The 24,139-nt window shown below is 41.8% G+C and overlaps 1 protein-coding gene across 1 annotated transcript; it reads left to right on the top strand.

Moving 5' to 3' along the window:
- Positions 1-1,176: 1,176 nt before the first annotated feature.
- SPTSSA (serine palmitoyltransferase small subunit A) lies at positions 1,177-20,445 on the top strand (the record flags this gene model as incomplete). The annotated part of the gene is made up of 2 exons (XM_079699563.1): positions 1,177-1,279; positions 20,342-20,445. 2 exons carry the CDS (start codon positions 1,177-1,179, stop codon positions 20,443-20,445), a joined length of 207 nt encoding a protein of 68 aa, XP_079555689.1.
- Between the last annotated feature and the right edge of the window lie 3,694 nt (positions 20,446-24,139).

Here is a 24,139-nt window from a genome sequence, read left to right as displayed (position 1 = left end):
TTTGCTCATGAACAGTACTTGATATTTCTAAATAAATAAATAGTGATCAACCATCAAAGTTTTAAAGTTTATGCAGAAGGCTACTTAACCTAGAAACCTTTTTAACATTTAAATAGCAGGCCATTAATTGTGTCATTTCACATGCTAATCGTGCATCTTCATTCCTGAAGGTGAGTGTAATGTTGCTGGCCCATTTGCCAGTGGGAAAATCTGGACTTTTAAGAGTGCATCTCCAGGAGGTATCTGTCCCACAGACGGATCTCAAGCAGCCTGTCATCTGCAGAACCGACCAGATCAGCGTCCTTCTCCCAGTCTTGACCTACACGGCACCTTTTGCCACTAAGAGAGGTGGGCAGATTGACATATTTATGGTAATCTCTCTCTTGTCTTTAGGTTAAGGAGTGCACGGGGTATGTTGGTTTATGTGGGTGTGCTTCTGTGTGTGTGAGTCCGCGTGTGGGTGGGGAAGGAGGAAGAGGGCAGTGTGTGCATCACTTCTTCACAGATGCCTTTCCTGACCTGCTTGACTGGGCGATGCTCGCCTCCCCACCCTCTCCGAGCACCTTACTCTCCCCCTCTGCACCGATCACAGCTTTTCTGGCATTTGTGTGATGAATGCCTGTCTCCTCCCCTAGATCGTAAACTGCAAGAGGTAAGGATCCTAATATGCTCCTGTTCACCCTGTAATCTCCCAGCCCAGTAGGACGCCTAAGGCGTCACTGGTATTCCACAAATATTTCTTCGCCTGGCGTTTCTGGGCCCGACTCGGGGGACCCATCGCGTAAGGGAGCCACGGCCGACCCCTGCGGCAGGACCCCAGCGGGCACTACCGCCCCCCCCCCCAACCAACGGCCGGGCGAGGCGGGGCCGGGCGGAGCGCTCTCGCGGGGACAGTTCTCGGGCTCGCGTGGGCGCAGCCCCGTGAGGGGGAACCGCGGGTAGGGAGAAGGCGCGGCGCGAGGCCGAGGCCTGGCCAATAAACGCCGGCCGGGCGGGGCTCGCGGCCGGCTGCCCGGGAGCGCGCGGGGCTGGGCGTGCCCACGGGTGACGCTCCGGGCCGGGCCGGCCAATGGGCGCGGGGCAGGCGGGCCTGGCGGCCAGGGGCTCTAGGACGCGAACGGGAGGCCGGCCGGACAGACTGACGTTTGGCTGCAACGCGGGAGGCGCGTGGCAGGGATGGCGCTGGCGCGGGCCTGGAAACAGATGTCCTGGTTCTACTACCAGTACCTGCTGGTCACGGCGCTCTACATGCTGGAGCCCTGGGAGCGGACTGTGTTCAGTATCCTGCCCGGGCCGCGGGCGCGGGGCCGAGTCGGGGCGCGGGGGCCCGGGCGGCATCCTCCCGGGCCCAGGGCCTGGCGGGCGCGGGGCGGCGGGAGGGCGGAGAGGCGGCCCCGCGGGAACTGCGCGCGCGGACTCGCCTTTTCGCGGCGGGCACGCCGGGCCGAGGTCTCGGGGCCGAGGGTGGCGCTCCCGCGGTTGGGGGGGTGGGGGACGAGAAGTCTTTTGAGATCTGAGGTCGCCGGTGAGTCACTGGACCGAGGTAGAAGCGTCTTTATTGCTGGAGGAGATCCCCTAGGGCGATGTCTGCCCTCGCCTGCACTTCGGCCGTGCCAGCCTTTGATTCAATCTCCTGTTCCCGTGGGAGGCAGGGACCGTGTAAGTGGAGCAAATCGCTCCCGGCTTGGACGCTTTTGACCTTTAACTGTCCCTGATTTAGCTGGCTTTGGTCCTAATAAGAATGCTAACCAGTTTATCGGCTTTTAAGTCAGGTTGTGAATTTGTGCTTATGGCATCCCAGTACAGTTTTTGAAAGCAGTTCGTGAATCGTACCTTTTTGGTCTTCAAGATGGTTTAAAAAGTCTGTTCTACTCATTAATTTGCTGTTTGCACAGTCCGTAACAGTCGAGCCCGAAAAGGAATATGTGGTTAGTTGTAGATAGTGTTTGAAGCTGTGTTTTCGTAGATGGCTAATAACTACTCGTTAACGACTATAGAGCATTTACTACCAGCCAAGCAACTGTGCTAAGTGCTTTGCCTGTATCTTAACTCATCTAACTTTCATAAGCTCAATTAATAACTCAAGGTTGTGAAGAGGGGCTTCCTGAAGTCTGTCTTCATTTGTCTATGTTGACATCCCTTGATATTATTCTTGCAGAATAAATACTAATGAGAGAGAACTTTTAAAAAAAACTTGAGGTCCAATATGAAACAAAATATTTTATATAGCATACTTGCTTGGCCTCTCGTCTTCAGTGTGGTTTAGTTTGGAGTAGCTTCAGAACAACTTTGCAAATACGTGGTAGAGTGACTGAGGTAATTTCATTCCAAGCCTTAATAAGTGTGTTTATTTGTCTTGAACAAATAGGATTGAACAAATAACAATAGGATTGTACTCAAAGCTGAGTCTTTTGTCTCAATACTTTTGAGGCATCTTAGCTGCTTTACAAGGAAATTTAGTTTTATTATTATTGGCATTTCTTTCCAAACCTGGAGTTTAAGAACCAGAATGCAGAGTTTGGATTTAGAGTCTGAATGTAAAGTATGCCCTAATTTCCTGCACCATTTACTTGTAGCTGCAGTTTAGTTTCACTCTAAGTTCTATAGGTTGGAGCTCATGAGGTCATCCTTGTAAAATGTATACTAAAATATAGACCACCTCTTGACTCAGTTAAAGTTATTAAAAAGTGAATTTAAACATAAACAATGTTGTGCTAAATTGAAACTCTTTAAATCAGAAGTTGAATGTAGGGCCCCACTATCAGAGTCTACACTCTAATTTTACTCTTAAAGGCTTTTGTTGGCACATAGATAAATGCTATGGTGTCAGTGGTGTTAAGGTTTTTCTGTATTATATTGCAATAGTAGTAGTGTCATAAATACCTCCGTGTTTTTCTTGGGGGGGATGGAGAAATAAATTATGAATAAATTATGATGATATGTAGTACCTCTGTGGGTTTTTGCCTTTGAAGCATTTGACTTCTCATTGGTTTATGGGACCACATGATTTCATTAAAAAAAAAAACCACACACACTAGTGAGATTGCAACCAACCTGAAAGAGACCTGCTGGGACCTGTTGACATCCACCTCTGGAGGGGAAGTTTTAACATGTTTCGAAAGTCCCCTTTCCCTATTGGCAGCCATCAGTGGGAAAGGAAAAGACCAGGTTTTGTAACCAAGACATGTTTTGTAACCAGCGAGACACTCCCTGTAGTGCCTTACTGGGTAACATTGTAATCATGCTGTTGAGGGGAGCTAGAAAATTAAAAATCTTTGTTAAAATAATTGGAAGCATAAGTAAAAGTTATTTTAGCCTTGTTCTTTTAATTAAAAAAACAAAGGTTTATTCTGTAATGGCTTCATATGTTTCCATGACATTTTATATTTGTATTTATTTTAAGCAAAATGCAGGCAGTTTGTTTTTTTTTTTTTTTTTTTTTTTTTTTTTTGCGTTACGCGGGCTTCTCACTGCTGTGGCCTCTCCCATTGCGGAGCACAGGCTCCTGGATGCGCAGGCTCAGCGGCCATGGCGCACGGACCCAGCCGCTCCGCGGCATGTGGGATCTTCCCAGACCGGGGCACGAACCCGCATCCCCTGCATCGGCAGGCGGACTCTCAACCACTGCGCCACCAGGGAAGCCCCGCAGGCAGTTTTTTTGGTTTATGCTTGGAATTAGATTCCCCCTGAAAGACAGTCCATGTTTCTTCAAGGAAAGAGTTTTTTTTTTTTTTTTCAACCACAGTGCTGGGCACACAAATAATGCTTGACAAACATTTTTTTTTTTTTTGACAAACATTTGTTTATATGTTGATTTGTCATTTCAGAGAAATTGCAGAAGCACTGATTTTAAGCCACTTTTAGAGAAGCTTTGGAACTTGACTGTTCCTGATGAACAACATTCAGTTGTAGAGAATTCAAACTTAAAGAAGTAGAAAAGGCTATAGATTGAAAGAACTTCTTTGATTTATTTTGGAGATGTTAACAACATTTGCATTGCTCTGTCTACTCATTTGTAAAACATGTACATTTGCTGAGTTCTGTATTCCACAAGTATTGTATACTTTCTAATTGCCAGATACTATTCTAGATAGTAGGGATTTACCTGTGAATAAAACAGATAAAAATATTTATTCTAATCCCACTAGATAAATAAGTAAAAAAATAGATTATTAGATTGTTATAGCTGTTACGGAGAAAAATAAAATGGAGAGGAAGATAGGAACTAAGAAAGAGTCCATGTTCTTTGATTCTTAGTTAGAGTGGTCAGGGAGGGGACATTTAGAAAGATTTAAGCAGGGGAAAAATTCCAGAGGATCTGAGCATTCCAGGCAGAAGGAACAGTAACTAGGAATGCCCTGAAGCACCAGCGTATCTGGCTTGTTTCTGGGATAGCTGAGTGGCTGGTGTGTCTGGGGTGGAATTAGTGGGGGTGAGTAGTAGGAAAGAGGGTCATATCTGTTCCAGGACAGCCTCCTAGGCATGGAGTGAGAGTTCTGGAGATGAAGGGAGGTGCTCATACCTTTTGAGTAGAGTCACTCAAATCCAGTAACAGTTTTCTCACTGACATTTTTCTCACTGACATTTAAATACAATAAGTCCCCTACATACAGACGAGTTCCGAGAGCGTGTTCGGTTAAGTCCAATTTGTTCATTAAGTCCAACAAAGTTAGCCTAGGTACCCAACTAACACAATTGGCTACATAGTACTGTACTAGAAAACAAATAAAAAAAATAAAGAGAACATTTTTACTCTTACAATACAGTACCTTGAAAAGTACAGTAGTATAGTACAACAACTGGCATACAGGGGCTGGCATGGAGTGAACAGCCAAGAAGAATTACTCACTGGAGAAGGGAGAGGAGGTGGGAGATGGTAGAACTGAAGGGGACTAACTGTATTTAATAAAGTAGGAAAATAAACCACAGGAATATACATTTTTCCTTTCCTCATGAGACTCAAAGCTCTTTTCATTTTGAATGGGAAAAAAAATCCTAGGAACAGGGTTTTAAAGTTTATTTTAATTAAAAAAAATTTCAACATCCTGAGTTCTGTTCTAAGTGTCCAAGAAGATGGACTTCATTTCTTCCAGGAAATTAGATCCAAGTTCAGGAAAAATTAGAATTGACACATGTTCTCAGGTGGATCCCTGCCCCACCCCTTGTTATTCCGCTGAAAGAGCTGGGCAGTGAGTGCTTTGGGATGCAGGGCAGGAAGAGCATGGTGGACTCAGAGAACTTTCAGGGAGGTATTTGAGTTCTTTGCTTTATTTTCTCCCAGGTGGGGAGAAGGTGTGGACTGGGGTGCAGAGATGTGTTGGGATGGTGAGTACGCCAGGCTGACTTGGCTGGAGCAGGGATTCTTTAAGGCAGAGTGGGTGGGAAATAAAGTTGAAAAAGTAGGTTGAGACTGTTTTTTAATTGAACAGACACTTCTGTGTGCGTACCTTGTGCCAGATGCTGGCCTAGATGCTTGTGATGTATCAGTGAGCACATGAGACAGAGATCCCTGTCCTTGGGAAACTTTGATAATGAGTGAAATATATAGTGGGAATTCCCTGGCAGTCCAGTGGTTAGGACTCTGTGCTTCCACTGCAGGGGGCATGGGTTCGATCCCTGGTCAGGGAACTAAGATCCTGCAGGCAGCGAGATGTTACCCAAAAAAAAAAAAAAAAAAAAAGAAAAGTGAAATATATAGTATGTTAGGTGGTAAGCATTATGGAAAACAGAAATGTAGGTCGGGGGATAAGAAATGTGTGGATGGGATGGAGTTACTGTTTTTAAAGAGGATATCAGGAGAGGCTTCATTGCAAAAGCATATTTGAGTAAAAAGATAAAGGAGGTGAGGGAGTTAGCAGGGTAGAAATCTGAGGGAAGAGCAGAGCTGGCAGAGGGACTAGCCATTGCCAAGTCCCTGAGTCCAGAGCCTGCCTGGCATGGATGAAGGCCATCACTGAGGCAGGTATGGCCAGTGCAGAGTGAGTGTGCGGGAGAGTCCTAGGCAGTGAGGTCAGACTCTTTGGAGGTCCTGGAGGTCTTTGTAAGGACTTTGATTTTTAATTTTGGTAAAAAAGGGTACTCTTGGGCGTCCCTGGTGGTGCAGTGGTTGGGAACCGGCCTGCCAATGCAGGGCACACAGGTTCGAGCCTTGGTCTGGGAAGTTCCCACATGCCGTGGAGCAACTAAGCCCGTGTGCCACAACTACTGAGCCTGCGCTCTAGAGTCCACAAGCCACAACTACTGAGCCCGCACAGCGCAATGAAGAGTAGCCCCCGCTCGCTGCAACTAGAGGAAGCCTGCGCGCAGCAACGAAGGCCCAATGCAGCCATAAATAAATAAATAAATTTATATATATATATATAAAAAAAGGTACTCTTGAAAGGTTTGATAGAGGAGTGATCCAATCTGGCTTTTTAAGTTTGAAAAGGTTTACTTCGGTTGCAGGATTTGGAATAAATTAAGGGTGGCTGGAGGAGGCAAGGGTAGAAGCAAAGGTAGATATTTTGGATTGAGATAGGCTTTGAGTGATAATGAAAAAAAGCATTCCTTTTTTTAAAATTAAAAAAAATTTATACAACTTTAAAGATTACTTTCCATTTACAGTTGTTAGAAAATATTGGCTATATTCCCTGCATTGTACAATACATCCTTGAGCCTGTCTTACACCCAATAGTTTGTATCTCCCACTCCCCTACCCCTATGTTGCCCCTCCCCAGCGCTACATTTTAAGCTGTATGTTCTTTCTTCACCTGTCAGTATACTAGAGTAATTAACATGTTTGACAGTTTATTTTATTTATTTATTTATTTATAAGTTTATTTATTTATTTTTTATAAGTTTATTTACTTATTTATTTTTGGCTGCATTGGGTCTTTGCGCATAGACGGGGGCGGGGAGGTGAGCAGGGGCTACTCTTCATTGCGGTGCGCAGGCTCCTCATTGTGGTGGCTTCTCTTATTGCGGAGCATGGGCTGTGGGTGTGCGGGCTTCAGTAGTTGTGGCACTCGGGCTCAGTAGTTGTGGCTCGTGGACTCTAGAGGGCAGGCTCAGTAGTTGTGGCGCTCGGGCTTAGTTGCTCCGCGGCATGTGGGATCTTCCCGGACCACGGCTTGAACCCGTGTCCCCTGCATTGGCAGGCGAATTCTTAACCACTGCGCCACCAGGGAAGCCCTATGCCATTTCATTTGATCTTCCTTTTGTAGAAATGAATGCAGTTTTCCATTACCAGGGAGGGCTAAATGAGGAAAGCTGAGCTAGGAATAACTGTAACTGATTATTATTTTATTTTTATTTTTAATTAAAAAAATTTTTTTTTTGTAACTGAGTCGTGCAGCACGCAGAATCTTACTTAGTTCTCCGACCAGGGATCAAACCCGAGCCCCGTGCAGTGGAAGTGTGGAGTCTTAACCACTGGACCGCCAGGGAGGTCTCTGTAACTGATAAATTAATACTTCCAACCTTCCAGCCCAGTGGTATTCAGACTTTTCATTTGTGTATTCCCTAAAAGAACAAAAAGCACATACTGTGTATCCTCTCACTCATTTAAGTTGACATCTGAAATCTTTCATAGTGAATTTAGACAATTACAAAAGATTTAATTTTTTGCTTTTTAAAAATTATTGTGTTCTTGCTAAAACCTTAAAACTATAGTTTTTTTCTTACACAATTCATAGAAAACATTCATCACATGACCTGATTGGCAAAGCTGGTCCTCACTGTGAAGCCAAATAGGCAAAATCAGTCTTAATTTCTGTCAGGAAAAGCTCGGTGTCATTTTTCTGTTCAAATAATTGTTATGTAAACACCTTCAGTCCTGTCTCACTTTTTTGTTGTTGCTGTTTTATAATTTTATTTGACAATCAGTGGTTAGTTCTCATCCATATTGACTATAGGTTTTTCAAAGTGGTGACAGGTACTTAGGTAACCAACGTATAGAGCTTGTTTGGTGAATCTTCAGCTTCATGTTTTCTGGACAACTGCACAACCACACGTGGATACAGTATGGGACATTCCATAACCCTTTGGCCGAGACAGCTTTGTTGAAACTGTTGTCACTGTGCACATCTGGAGTTCCTGTCTCCTTCATGGCAGATTTCTGGATCTCTTTCAGTGCCTGAGGGGCACGCTTCTTGAAACCCACTCCATGGGTGCGCTTGTGAATGTTGACAGTGGATTCTCTGGTCACTACCTCAGTGATGGCAGAACGGCCCCTCTCACCATCCTCCTTGCTGGAGGCATTTTGCTGGGCCCAGAATGGAAAGGTGTCTCATTTCCAAATTCACATTATTAGATGGATAGATAGGTGAGGTTTGGAGCTGTGCCAGGAGTCTGTTACCTGAACGAAATAAGGTACAATGTAAGTTAGTTACTATTCCTTTGTTTGCTGTCCCAGAGGTTATTTTATACCCTGGGGAAATGCTAATTGTAAGATTCTGGAAGTAAAGTGAGAGAAGTGAAGTTGTAAGGGGTGGGGGATGGGAAGGAGAAGTAGCAGATCACAGTTCTCAGATCAGCTTGAGGAGAGAGTACAGTGGAAGCTGAAGATTTGTAAACTGATTCCCCTTAACTGATTCTAATCCTCTGAAAAGTCTTGTTCCTCCAGGGCTCCTGTGCTTTAGTTTGAAAACAGCTGCTCTAGCCTTTTTGACACTGCCTGGATATTTGGCTGGCTATGTGAGAATGTTAGACTATCCCTTGTCTGTACTCCTTAGGATATTATAACTTTTTCTTTAGTAGGAAAATGTTCTTTTCTTTCAGGAAAGGTGGAAGAGAAAAACTATGCTACACAAGAACTAGGTGATCTGTACTAGGATGTCAGGGAGAGTCATGGGAGGTTGATGGCAGTGGGGACAAAGCACATACAGATGATCTACAGTGTATCTGCATGTGATACCAATGATTTTTCAGTAGAGCTGAATGTGGATCCTGTCTCCATTGCTTCATATTCTTAAAGACCTTGTGACCTCCTCCACCCCACAACCCGGCTCAGGGTTTGATTGTTGTAACATTTGTGGTGCTTAGGAGCAAGGATAAGATAAATTCTTTTTTTTTTTTTTTGGCTACGTTGGGGTTGGGTCATCGTTGATGTGCATGGGCTTTCTCTATTTGCAGAATGTGGGGCTACTGTTCGTTGCAGTGCGCAGGTTTCTCATTGCGGTGGCTTCTCTTGTTGCGGAGCACAGGCTCTAGGTGCGTGGGCTTCAGTAGTTGTGGCGCGTGGGCTCAGTAGTTGTGGCTCGTGGGCTCTAGAGTGCAGGCTCAGTAGTTGTGGCGCAGGAGCTTAGTTGCTCTGGGGCGTGTGGGATCTTCCCGGACCAGGGCTCGTACCCGTGTCCCCTGCATTGGCAGGCAGATTCTTAACTACTGCGCCACCAGGGAAGTTGAAGGTAAATTCTTTAGATTAAAAAAAAACCCAATGCTCAATTTTAATAATTAAAACTCTATGTTCTAAAAGATTTACTTAAGATAGGATATATACTTTTCATGAATTGGAATGCTTAAAAAATAGTAGTTATGGGGGCTTTTCTCATGGTGCAGTGGTTGAGAGTCCACCTGCCAGTGCAGGGGATGCAGGTTCAATCCCTGGTCCAGGAAGATCCCACATGCCGCAGAGCAACTAAGCCTGTGCGCCACAACTGCTGAGCCTGTGCTGTAGAGCCCGCAAGCCACAACTACTGAGCCCAGGTGCCACAACTACTGAAGCCCATACTCCTAGAGCCCGTGCTCCTCAACAAGAGAAGCCACCAGAATGAGAAGCCCACGCACCACAATGAAGAGTAACCCCTGTTCGCCGCAACCAGAGAAAAGCCCACGCACAGCAACAAAGACCCAATGCAGCCAGAAACAATAATAATAATAAAAAAATAGTAGTTATGGAATGATAGAAAGACAGTATTGTATTTATGATCAATGGTTATGAAAAGTAGAATTACTACTAATACAAGAATTTTGGCCATCAAGTGTTGTATGCGTTCCTGAAAAATTCTCAAATAAAAGAGTTTATGGGAAAATATCATTAGCCCCTCAAAATCTATGCAACTTCGTAAGCAGGTGCTAATGAAAACAATGATTGGCATCTTGGGGGACAACTTGGATAGCCTGGGCAGGCAGGCTGGGCGCTGCCCCAGGGGACATTAAAAATGCATGGACAGAGTTGACTGGAACTGCTGAAGTGATGGAGATGGTGTGGGCTGCCGTCGAGGAGGTGCAGGAGGCAGTGCAGTCCTGCCATTATTTGGGAGCTGCGCTAGCCTGGAGGTGTACCTTTCTGGAGAGGGAGCCCAGGTACAGATGCTAATTTTTAATTTTCTTAAAATAGAGCTAAAAGGACTGCAGCCGCTGAGCCGAGGGATGTTTCTTGCTGAAGATTATAATTCTTTCCTCATTAATCTGGCGCCCCTAATTTACAAAAAATCCCATGTGAAACCATGCAGCTCCTGTGATATCCTAGTCATATATGAGTTAATTGATGTTCCAGAAATGTGTTATAGCAGAACAGATTATATTCTAGAGCAGACAGGTAATTTTTCCCCCTTGACCCTGGGACTTAGATCTTCATGTGATTAATAGAAGCTCTAATTATAAAGACGTAGTGATACATAGCCTTGGTGTCTCTGGGTTCAGAGCTACAAACCATTTCTAGGATTTCAGCTCAGAGTTGAACATGATCATTGCTGGTTTCAGCAGCAGGCTTTTTTGTTTGTTTAGTTTTTAAAGAGTTCGTCATCAAGTTGTTCTAAAATCAATTTCCATACTTAAGTATGACCAACACTACAGAAAGCTCAGAGAATGGGTTTTGCTTGCTAACAGTAACCTCTGATGCTGATGTGATATCCTTTACTATAGCCCAAGAATATCAAAGTGGCTGACTTACACAGGACTATAACCATATCATTATCTTCTACTTGCTTTCATTTATGGCAACTAGGAAAGCATCAAAAGTGATATATTTGGTAAAAATAAGCTTTCTTTTTTTTTTTTTTTTTTAATTTTTGGCCATGCCACGCAGCTTGCAGGATCTTAGTTCCCCAACCAGGGACTGAACCCGTGCCCTCGGCAGTGAAAGCACGGAGTCCTAACCACTGGACCACCAGGGAAGTCCCAAAATAAGCTTTCTTAACATTTCTTTTGGTGATGGTCTCTAGTTTTTCGAGGTCAAGGGACAAAACCTGCAGTAATATGAAAGAGTCCTTTTTGGAGCATCACTCAGCAGCTGACACCTGCTTTCCCTTAGAGCTTTGATCGCTTTTCACCAAACAGCCTATGGTAATACTTTGTCAGATACTTTGTTTTCTTTTAAGATGATTCCTTAAAAAAATTAAATTTATCAAAACTTTTGAATATTTCTGAGGATAAAAGTAGCTTTTTAGAGTTAGTTTTACAAAAGGAATTTGACTAATAGAAGATTGGATTGTTTTAGATGACATTTTAGCTTTGTTTTTTGATGTGACCAGGGCCATCAGAGACTGAAAACATTGAAATTAGACTAGTGAAGAGGAATAAATCATACCCACTGGGACAAAGGCCCCTGCCCTTTTCCCAATGAGGAGCTACTTTTGGTTTCTGCAAAGTCTTGCGAATAGGTTGCTAAAGTAGGCGGTGATAGTACGGGGTTACTGGTTAGGGCAGGAAATGTTAGTTACCGTGGTCTTACTTCTGATGTACTGTATTTAACTTTAAAGCATTTCCTCTTTTTTTTTTTTTTTTTTTTTTTTTTAAGTTGCTGAGAAAAGCACTGGGGATGGCCAATCCCTTGTATGGGCAAAAAGTCTTTATTTTTTTTTTTTTTTCCTGTCTAACTGGGAACTTACCAGCTCATGATTAGCTGGGGATCCCTGTTAAAGAAAACAGCAAACAGCACACAGATATATGGTTTCACATCTATTTGCTTTTAATCCATTGGACCCATAAAGTATTTATGTTATGTTCAGGTTATAAATAACCTCTGATTGTTCACTCAGCCCTTGAACAAACAATTATCGGCAGTGCCTGCACAATCCTGGCACATTATCTGCTCAGTTCTTGAATGGTTGATGAAGTGCCTGCTTTGTCTAACAATGCACTACAACTGGAAGCAAAGAGCAGCCGAGGCGTTCACTCTCAAGCACTTAAAATTCAGTGGTAGAGACAGTTACATACACACAAAACAGAAAAGACATATTTTTTAATTTTTGAGGTTTTTGGTTTGTTATAGTCTGGGTTTCACTAGCTTTATTCTATGTTTCTTGAATCACGGTTCCCCCTCTAAAACATAAACGTGATTAATCTTGGTACAGCTGCTGATACTTATACAAACAGCAGTAAGGGCTTGGTAAATGGAAAGATTACTCTATCATTTTGTGTATTACCTTCCAATATATGTGTATTATATAACACTGAATATTTACATTTTCTCTGTGTGTGTGTGTGTGTGCCTCAGTGTCTCAAAGAGAAGATTACATTAAGGATGATTGAGAAGTGGTACTTAAATGCCCTCTCCAAGCAAGTGGGATCCTAACGTTAATCCAGGAAGGGATTTCATTTTATGGAGAAGAAACTCAGGTCCAGAGAGGTTGTGATGCCTTAGGATTATACTATAAATAACAAGTTAATAGCAGGGTGACCTTGGGCAATTTCCAAACAGAGGTCTGAGTCATAATGTTAAGTGCCCAAGCCCTCAGATAATAATTTCAATAAAGATTATATTACCTTTTGTTGCAGAATAGATTTGATTCCAAATTTTTATATCAACCCTGAAAGGTAGGTGATGTGTGTCCCTAAACCATAGATAAGGAGACTAGTGATCAGAGAGTTTTTGAAACAACCAGGGATTGGCAGAATTGCAGCTCAACCCTAGGTCTCTTCCAGTGCCATGGTGATTCCAGTATCCATTTCTTGTACTTCAGTGTGTCAAGGATACTTTAAACTTTGAGAGGTGTGTTAAAGAGCGCAGTGGATTGAGAAATCCACTCAAGTACCCAGATAGCAAATAATAGCTGTTATATTCTAAATGGTGTACGCTTAGCTCTGTTTGTGAGAACATTTCTAAGAAGATGAAGGTCACATGTTCCCCAACCTTGCAAATGTCACAATAAAACTGCTGTTTTGAATGGTGCCAAGCATAATCTCAGGGAGTATTCCACTCAGTGTATTGGAGCTATTTCAGCTACATGGCTAAAATTGCTTAAGTCGCATTTGTAGAAAGTTACTTATTAAAAGGCACTTTTTTGCATGTTTTGCAAGGTGATTATTAAGGCTAGTAGAAATTCCTCATGGTCCCATTGTTTACTTGTTCATTTAATATGAGTTTCACTGTATAGTTAAGTCAGTTTTAAATAGTCTCTTATTTGGGGGGGAGGGATTAATTGGGAATTTGGGATTAACAGATCAACAACAAGGACCTATTGTGTAGCACAGGGAACTATAATCAGTATCTTGTAATAACCTATAATGGAAAACAATCTACAAAAGAATATATGTATATCTGAATCACTTTGCTGTACACCTGAAACATTGTAAATCAACTATACTTCAGTAAAAAAATATTCTCTTATGGTTGAGAGCTTTAGGATAATTTTGGGGAATAATTTTGAAATTTAATTGTATAGAAAACTTACTTTTAGAGGCTTCTTTAATTATTGTGTTTCTGGAAATACTTAGGAGAAGTGGGATCAGAATACAGAAACTGTTTTTTGAGGGAAATAGAATTAAAAGTTAAATTTAATAAGTGGCTCTGGGTAAAAGTTTAGGTTTATTGTTATTATTGTTATTATTTTGAGTAGCTAATAATTGGCATTTGCATCTAGGTGCAAGTGACTTTTGGTAATTTTCTGTTTTCTTGGTCAGAATTGAGAGTTGTTTATTCTGTTTCTGAGAGCTAAGATTTTCTGTTTATTTCCTAGTAGCAAATTAGATCCAGTGATGCCTAACCCAAACTTTGCCAGGGAAAAAGATCCTTCAAATAAAACAGTTTTTAGTCTAGTACTATATGCAGTTCCATTTTCCTTTACAGTTCTTACTTATTAAAAAAATAAGTAAGACTTATTAACTATTCAGGCATGCAATAAAAAAACCCATAAAGAATAATATAATGAAGTGTGCCCATACCACCAACTACTGATGAAAAACATGCATTTGAAGACCCTTTGTGCCCCTTCTCACTTGATCTCCCTTCTTCCTCTTCCCATTTCACCCCACTAAGTAACCACTATCCTGAATTTATCATATATAATTGCCATTTATTTGTTATTACTCCACATGTATGCATCACAGCATAATGCTGTAGAAAGTCATGAACTCTAGTGTCTAATATTTTAACCAGGCAAAACATCTTTTCAAGTTTTGATAAGTTCTAGGGACTTCCCTGGTGGTCCAGTGGTTAAGAGTCTGCGCTTCCATTTCAGGGGGCACAGGTTCGATCCCTGGTGGGGGGACTAGGATCCTGCATTCCTTTGGTGTGGCCAAGAAAAAAAAAAGTTTTGATAAGTTCTTGTTTCACTTGGAAAGATGTCCTGATTTTATATGCATATAAAAGATTAAAGGTTTGACAATTTAGTGTTCACAAAATTGAGCCTAAGTTTCAGATTCCTGTCTTATAGTAGAACAATCTCTGTTAAGCTAATTTATGCATGTTAACTGATACATGCTCCATACTAAATAGAAGAATTATAGTGCCATAAAGAGTACGTAATATAATCATTCAAATGACTGTTTTTAGTAATTCTTACTTGAATTTGAGCCAATGACCTGAAGATTATTATCATACCATTTCATTTGCTTTGTGTATACATTCGTAAGTCTTACCTAAAAGCTGTTAAAAAACCCAAAAAGCATCTTGAAAATATAGTATTGCTTAGAAACAGATTTTGGTTTTCTTTGCTGTAGTTGCTTTAGAGTTTGTTGGTCACAGTAATATGTGGAATACGTAGAAAGCACCACAGTGAATCTAGAGTCAAATAACATTTCTTAAGCAATTCCTTTATTCATCAAATATTTATTAAGTGTGTGTTATGTTAGATGTTGGAGATACAAAAATGATTAGACATTGTTCCTATGTTCAAGGAGTTGATAATCTGGATGAGATAAATATCAGTACATCTACAAATAGGTAATGTCAGGTGATATGAGTAAAGAACTTGATGAGCATTAGGGAATAGTTAATTCTGCCAGGACGTTGGGGTAAGAATAGAAAAAGTATGAGTGCTAGGGAGAGCCTCATACGAGAGGAGATGACTAGCTGAGCTCTAAGAATGTTTAGGTTTTACTTGGAGGAATAGGACTTTTCGTACAAAGGAAGATATTATAGTGTAATGGTTAAGAACACATTTTAGGAGTTTGACTTGGTTTGGAATTGGCTCCATTGCTTACTCTGATTTCGGGATATTACTGAAGGGCTAAACACAGTGCCGTGCGCACACTAGACAAAATGAAAGCTGCCACTGCTGTTATCCTTAGTCACATTATTAAACCGTAATCAAAGGCAGAGCAGTATGAAAATATAGAACATTGTTTTCTGAGACTCGTGTAATATGGCATGAGTAGGATGTATGTTTGTTGGGGGATGACTTGGAGTGTTGGGAGGTATGATGGAAAAGCAGCATGGTACAGTTGACCCTTGAACAAGCAGGGGTTAGGGGTGCTGACCCCTGCATAGTTGAAAATCTGAGTATAACTTTTTACGGTCGGGTCCTCTGTATCTGTGGCTCCACATCTGCAGATTCAATCAACCATGGATTGTGTAGTGCTGTAGTAGGTATTTATTGAAAAGAATCCACGTATAAGTGGGCCTGTGCAGTTCAAACCCATGTTGTTCAAGGGTCAACTGTAGATGCTTTTGGTCCCCACCTTGATCCCCTTTGCCAGCTGATGTACTTCTCCCTTGCTGCTGGGAGTGTTGTCTGCTACAGCCTTCTAGCTTCCCCCTTCTCCAGACTATTGTCCTTGGCCAAGGCAGCTGTCTCGCCCAGGTGGTTTTTCCTCAGCCTATCGCACAGCCAGTGATTGACAGATTAAGGGATACAAAAGATCAGGCCTGTTGCCTCAAAGCAACACCAATATGTGGTACAATTCATGCTCCAGAGTGCCCTGTGAGAGCTGAGCTCCTGAACCTCCTCAGCTTTTCCCCCTGCTCTGTTCTGTTCTGCTCACTCCCCTTCTGATAAAACTCCCTTCAGAATAGCTTATACAAGAATCCCTGTTCCAGCCTCTCAATTCTTGTCTACTTCTTGCACTCCAACCTAAGACCAGGTACTTGAGCTAGATTGGAAAGGTCCTCAGATTCTTGGCTTAGAATTCCAAGTGCTATCCTAGAGGCATTGGGAAGCATGCATTTTAAAATGTAAAGAGAGACATGGAAAATAGCCAGAGGCCTAAAGTGGGAGCTTTTAAGTGATTAAGTAAGGAATGATAAATACCTCAATCATTTATCATTGATAAGGGTAGGGGAACATGAGATAAAAGTCATTTGTTGTGTGGTTGGAAAGAATGGAGAAGTCTTAAATAATTTGAATTTGGGGAGAAGGAATCAAAGCAATTTTTAGATTGAGTGACTAGGCAAATAGTTAATCTATAGTTATATCAGATAGTGTGTCAACAATTTTCAAATCATTGGAAAATAGGACCTATAGGAAGAAGTAGTTTTGGAGAAAGGTAATGAGTTCAGTTTTGACTCTGTGAATTTAAGCCTGTCATAGGTGGAAATGTCCAGTATCATAGGAAATACTTGTCTGCAGTATAGAAGGTGGGGTCAGGTCAACAACATTAAGGTGGTTGTTTAAGTTATAAGTGTGTGTAGGCCCAAGACAAATCATTGGGAACTCCATTTATCATTTAGAATCCTTTCAACTGCAAGTATGACAAAGAATATCTAAAGGTGGTTTATGGGTAAAGGGCGTATGTATTGGCTTATGTACCTGAAAATCCAGTGGTAGGGTGGATTCAGGCCATTTGATCAGGGTTCTAGCTCCATTTTTCTGCGATTATTTTTGTTCCGCCACCTTCATCTGTCAACTTTGTTCCGAGTTTTGATTTCCTCATGGAGGCAAAGTGACTCCAGTGATTCCAGGATTCTATCAGCAAACTGCATATTTTAGAAGGAGAATCTGTGTTCCTGGATTCCTGGCAGAACTCCTAAACTTTGAGCTGGTTGATCAGATTTGGGGGGTGGGCATTTGTAAAAAGAGAAGATCTTAACTGGTTCAGATCAGTCAGGGCTTATCCCTGGAGTTGGGATAGGTGTTAGGCCCACCCAAAGAGCACGGCTGCTGTACTAGCAGGAGGGCTGGAGTGGATGTTTGGGAGAAAAGCACAAAATTAACTCTAATCATCTTACACATTAGTGGCAGACAGGGAAAAAGAGCCAGTGAACTAGGAAAATGGTGCGAGAGAAGGGAGGAGAGCACCAGAGCAGTACCTCAGCCCAGAGGTGAAGGAGTTTTGAAGAGGAAAGATGAAAATAGTGTCAATTCAGATAGCCATTGGATTTGGTAGGAGGTCGTTTGTGCCCTGAGAGCAGTGTCTATAGCCTGGAGAGGTAGAAGGCAGATGGTTGTGTGGGTGATGAGTAATGATATGGAAGCAAGTTTGTACTTTTTTTTTTTTTTTTAAAGAAATTAAGTGGTGAATACAAAGTGGTTGTTTAAGAAAGAACTGGATTAAGGGAGGCTAAAAAGTAAATTAAAAAAATGGTCATAGGGCTTCCCTGGTGGCGCAGTGGTTGAGAGTCTCCCTGCCAATGCAGGGGACACGGGTTCGAGCCCCAGTCCGGGAGGATCCCACATGCTGCGGAGCAGCTAGGCCTGTGAGCCACAACTACTGAGCCTGCGCTCTAGAGCCCGTGAGCCACAACTACTGAAGCCCGCACGCCTAGAGCCCGTGCTCCGCAACAAGAAGCCCGTGCACCGTAACAAAGAGTAACCCCCACTCGCTGCAGCTAGAGAAAGCCGGTGCCCAGCAACAAAGACCCAACTCGGCTAAGTAAATTAAAAAAAAAAAAAAAAAAAAAAAAGGTCATGGGAGAACTACCCACATCTGACGTCTGCAACTCTACCAGTGCACATCTCCTTCCTGCAAACACCCTCCCTCTTGTGAAGTTCTTCACAGGGAGAGCAGCACCAACCCAGGTACCCCCAACAGGGTCATCGGTTTCGCCCCAGATGTGACACTGGCCTCTGCCGCCATATGCAGTGACCCATTTCCAAAGTCCTGTCCATCTTCTTCATAAATCCCGCTTCAGGATATCCCTGTGTCCAAATTGTCCTGGTCACCATTCTGGGCACTGTGAGGGACACTGAAGGACTAAGAATGTCCACTGTGGCTGTCTCCCTGTCACCAAGGCCCTTCCTCCTAACCTCCTTACCCATCACCCAGCTGCTCCTCCTACCCCCAGAAAAATGTAACTCACCAAATAATGGTTGTTAATCAGCAAGAACTTGCCCTCGCCACCTTGGGACCCACACTTGACCAACCTTAGCTTAAAAGCTAAGACTGAATGCAGGCTGACCCCTCCCATGAAAACTGTAAAATCCCACTATAAAATCAATATGATTTTTTTTTAAGGCCGTGCTGTGCAGCATGTGGGAATCTTTTTTTAAAAAAAATATTTATTTATTTATTTGGCTGTGCCAGGTCTTTAGTTGCGGCATGTGGGATCTTCATTGCAGCGTGCGGGATCTTTAGTTGCAGCATGTGGGATCTAGTTCCCTGACCAGGGATCGAACCTGTTCCCCCTGCATTGGGAGCGTGGAGTCTTAACCACTGGACCACCAGGGAAGTCCCCAAATCATTATGATTTTAATTTCATTTAAAAAAAATTATGGGAGACTTTTCACCCATGTTTGCCAGATGAGGGGAATGAACTTAGGGTCTGAGTCAGGTTTGAGCTGTGGCTCTAAAGACAGCTTCTTGTGTGACCCTGGACAAGTCACCTCAGTGTTTTGTCAGTCTCTGATGAGTACTAGTGAATAAACATTTCACAGGAAAGCCGTAAAGGTCAAGCAAGATAATACATAAAAGAGGTTTGTCAACTAAACTGTTATACAAATATTAGCTGGTAGTAATCACATTGTTTATTTAAACCCTATATTCTCATAAAGGAATGTAAGGTATTATAGAACTACTAGTATGTAGAGCTGAAGGTATGTAAGACAGGAGGTGGGGGAGGAGGGGAGAGAGAGAATATGAATGAATGAATGAATGAATGAATGCATAAAACAGTCCCAGTTCAGAAGGAGTTATTCCCCTTAGCATGACTCTGCAAAGCAAAAAGCCCTCAGGTTTTACATAACTTTTGTTAGCAGTATTTCTTGTGGCCCAAGAGGAGGGCTCCTTGTTGACTTGCATATATACAGTTTATTTATTTTTTATAAATTTTTTTATTTTTATCTTTATTTATTTTTGGCTGCGTTGGGTTTTTGTTGCTGCATGCGGGCTTTCTTTTGTTCTGGGAAGCAGGGCTACTCTTCTTTGCAGTGCGAGGGCTTCTCATTGCTGTGGCTTCTCTTGTTGTGAAGCACAGGCTTTAGGTGTACGGGCTTCAGTAGTTGCAGCATGCAGGCTTCAGTAGTTGTGGCTCACGGGCTCTAGAGCGCAGGCTCAGTAGTTGTGGCGCATGGGCTTAGTTGCTCCACGGCACGTAGGATCTTCCTGGACCAGGGCTCGAACCCATGTCCCCCACATTGGCAGGTGATTTCTTAACCACTGTGCCACCAGGGAAGCCCCCTATACAGTTTACATTCCTTTTGGAATGCGGAGAAAGGACCACAGTGCAGAATGTTTATGGTTTAGGTTATCAAGGTGGCTTTTATTTGATGTTGTTGCAAAGTTTAGTGATAATAATAATAATGAATGTTTAATAGTAGCAGCTATTATCAGTTTATGTCACTAGTATATGATTGATCTTATCTTTGGCTCTAAAGCCAATATCTTAGCCACATTCTAGTTTAAATAATTCTAAAATTCTTGGATCAGACATTCTTATTGTTCAAGCTTGTAGACCTTTTGCAGTCATTGAATACTGTACAATTTTATTCCTATACGTTTCTGTTTCTTAGATTGAACAGAGTCACTTTCTCTGCTTCATTTTAAGCAGGCTGATGTTTTGAAATGTAATAGGGAGAATAATAGTATGCACCATGTAAGGTGACGGTGAAGACAAAATGAGCTTAAAAAACTTAGAATGGTGTTAGGCATAGTTAAGGTTAGTGGCTGTAATTATAGTTATTAGTTCTTTATAAATACTTGGTAGGTATGAGAAAGCATTAAATGAATGGGTACTTCTACATAGAACAATTGTTGAAAAAATGTGGGGATTTAGGTTTGGATAAACTGAGAAAAAGTAAATGAAGTTTCCTTAACTACAACTTAGATTCCATGCTGGTTTCCATCGTGGGGATGGCACTGTACACAGGATATGTCTTCATGCCTCAGCACATCATGGCGATACTGCACTACTTTGAAATTGTACAATGACCAAGATGTGACCAAAATCAAGAAGTTCTTTAGGGAAGAGCCACCGTCTGAAGTTGGAACGAGACTTCATCAGATGTCATAAGAAACTCTACTAGATGTCAACATAACCAACCCAACCCTCTGCATATAAAGACTAAAATTTATGAGTAGAACAGGAAAACAATCCTGACTCATGTGTTGTGTTCTTTATTTTTAATTTTAAAAGAGGCTCTTGTATAGTAGTTTTTGTCTATTTTAACATTGTAGTCATTTGTACTTTGATATCAGTATTTTCTTAACCTTTGTGACTGTTTCAATATTACCCAGTGAAAGCTTTTCTTAATGTAACTTTGAGTACATTTTAATTGCCTTCTATTTCTAAAACCCAAAGTCATTAGTTGGGCTTTACCGTTCTTGCTATCATATGGCATACATACCTGCCTGGATATATTTCTACTCTTGACCAAAGTTTTGTAAGAAAAAATTCAAGATTTGGGACAGGGGGCTGGGGAGGGAGGATATTTTATTGAGAACTATTTACAAAAGACTTATCTGTAAGTTTGAACTCAGGAGTACAGTTTTAGCTATCTGGACTCTACTCTTAACAGCTTTTACTTTAAAACTATTAAAGTGTTTCTTAACAATGAAAAAGAAAGATCTTGCTGAAGTTAAAATAAGGAACATTTCACCTTTTAAATATTTAATTTGTGTGTGGACTCATTTCCAGAAAACTTTGGTGATAGTTCTTGTGACAAATGGTGGTGAAGTAGCATTATTATGTAATGCTTATATATTGTAGAGTTTTTAATAGAAGGTAAATCAGTTTTCTCTGAGGGCCATTAGTAACAATGTACTTCCTTAAATTTAGTGTCATGATTGTAATGGGTGCTGCAAATGCATTTGCACATTGTAATATGATGAGATGAATTGTTAAAAACTATAGCAAAAAGAAATGTAAACTTGGTTAAAATCTTCTCACTCTTTGTATTGCTTTTTTTTTTTAAAAAAGATTTTTATTCCTTAAATGTAAAATGACTACCTAATTTTTTGATGTAAACTCATTAAATTCAAAGAGAGAAAAATCAGCTGATGTAGCAGTATTTTTTTTTTTCTCGTTGGTTAGATGTTGATCTAATATTTATACTTCTGGGTTGATTGCTGTGGACAGATAAGCAGTAAGTATATCTTAACATGTCTTTCAACATAAAAGTATCGCTAATTTTAAAAATTAGACTTTTTTTAACATACCTCCCAGAATGTTTGCTATTTAAAAAAACAAAGTAAGTACTTTTGGCCCCAAATTGTATGGATTAGACTTTTGAAGTGTTTTCTAGTCCAGAGGTACTAAGTAATATATAAAAGTCTGGTAGTTTTAGAGAATCAATTTATATCATTACTATTAGGGAGGGTGAGAATAATATATAAGTATTTAGTTTTGAAGTGCTTAAAAGTAGTTGGATATGGTTATGTCTGTTTATGGCATAATTATAGTATTCACACTATCTCAAGCAAAATAATGAATATGAGGATTTAAGTCTGGATTTGTTCAATTAATGCTTAAATTTGGCTTTCCTCCATTGACATCCCTCCTCCCCTCCTTAACCACTGACAAGTAGATTCTAAGTCTGGATCTCTGGTGAGTTGAAGACAGGAAAAGTCAAGAATCACTAGTTTAGATGTGTATCCAGATTATCTATGCTAGCCCTCTACTCAGAAATCTTTAATTCATCCTAACTCTGCTGAAATCCATTAAATCACTGTTGTATTTAATGGTTGTTACAAAACACTGGCCTGTGAGATAGATAGAAGATAAGTTCAGCCTTACAGAGAATCTTGAGAAGAGTCAAAGAGAAATAGGAGCAGGTCCACTGGTAGGTAATCAGGGAAGCATATCCTCACCCACTGATGCAAGGGTCTGGTCTATTTGTCAGTAAATAACAAATGGGGAGATCATTTAACTTTATCTGTTTACAAGTGGGCATTAGACAGTTCTCTATAGGTCGCTTATGTTTCAGTATGTCTTCTGAACAGAGATACTGACTGCCTTTTTTCTGGAATATTTTTCTAGGATGTTTGTATGATAGAGAAGATAGAGAAGAGATAATGTCTCCCTCCAGAACAAAGGGCAGGTTTGCTTAGAGCCTTGGAATATAAAGATCATCTCCTTCTGAAGCAGTGGGCACTATAAAAGATTTGGGTTCCCTGTGCTCAGGGTTCCTCTCCTGTAAAGTGACCCTCTGCATGTATAGGTGTCACCTGGCCTTCTTTACATTGTCCTGAGGGAATTGGAGCTTGGAAACCAAAACAAGAAAATGGTACTTTGACTATTTCTTTTTTTTTTCTTTTTAAATTAATTATTTATTTTTGGCTGTGTTGGTTGGGTCTTCGTTGCTGTGCGTGGGCTTTCTCTAGTTGCGGTGAGCGGGGGCTACTCTTCATTGCGGTGCGCAGACTTCTCATTGTGGTGGCTTCTCTTGCTGTGGAACACAGGCTCTAGGTGTGCGGGCTTCAGTAGTTGTGGGATGCGGGCTTCAGTAGGTGTGGCTCATGGGCTCTAGAGCGCAGGCTCAGTAGTTGTGGCACATGGGCTTAGTCGCTCCATGGCATGTGGGATCTTCCCGGCCCAGGGCTTGAACCTGTGTTCCCTGCATTGGCAGGTGGATTCTTAACCACTGTGCCACCAGGGAAGCCCCTACTTTGACTGTTTCTGTAAGTAATTAAGTCCTTTGTGTCTGACCTTGGAATCTCATGTCTTCTGGCAGTACCCACAAAACTGTGCCAGACTAACTTGTTAGCTTGCAGACCCTTCACAGTTCTTGACAGTTTTGGTGGTGAGAATGTGACAAAGAGACGTGGTCTCCTAGAAGAGAAAGGATCATAGCCCCACAGGGCAGATTCAGAGATGAGACATACCCTGGTATCCAGCAGTAAATGCTCTTGCTCAAGTATCAGGTGGGTTAGGGGAACCAGGGTCCTCCGCTGTCCTACTTGTTAATTAATCATTAGAGTCTGAGCGGTGAGAAAGATGATTGAAACAAGCTGCCTGCACAGTGCCTTAGTGGTTGGGCATGCTCCTCAGGGCAGGTGGAAGAAGGAATCTTAGAGTAATGGGATGGCTCTAAAGATAATGTAGCTGTGGCTGCTAAGCCAAGGAACCCCCAAAACAGAAATAAATGGTGACAGCAGTGAGGGGCATGTTATTCAGTAGAGACCTTTGGGTGGTCTGAAACACTCCACATTTATTCAGGTGAACTGAATGCAAAACCTTGCTAATGGGCTCAGAGCTGCTCTCTCCCTCTGTGCCCCCTTCTCTTCTATCCTGGCTTCAGTTTCATTAAGGAGGAAGATGATCAAAGGTGAGACTCAGTGCATCCTGCCTTAGTATGCTGGGGAGCTTCACAGAGGGGAGAGAGTCAAACTTTCATGGCTCCATTGGATGTAGTTACCCAAGTCATTATCCTACCCATTCCTGTGGGAGGAGGGCACCAGAATTCAACTAGTAGAGTTTGGGCAATTTTTTGCAGTGGAGAACGGAAATTTATGTGACCCTGTTGGGTGCAGCCGTTTGGGCCTATTCAGTGTACTGCTGTAGCTTACACTGGTGAATGTGTAATGAGTATTGATGTTTACAGGTCTGTGCTATCAATGCTTGTCAGTGCCAGAGGTGACACTCATGTTCGGGAAGAGATGTATGTAGAGAAATACTAGTACCTTT

This window comes from Hyperoodon ampullatus (genome assembly GCF_949752795.1).
Source record: "Hyperoodon ampullatus genome assembly, chromosome: 3".
Lineage (NCBI taxonomy): Eukaryota > Metazoa > Chordata > Mammalia > Artiodactyla > Ziphiidae > Hyperoodon > Hyperoodon ampullatus.
The sequence above is the reverse complement of the archived record's forward strand: the minus strand, read 5'-3'. Positions and strand labels throughout refer to the sequence as shown.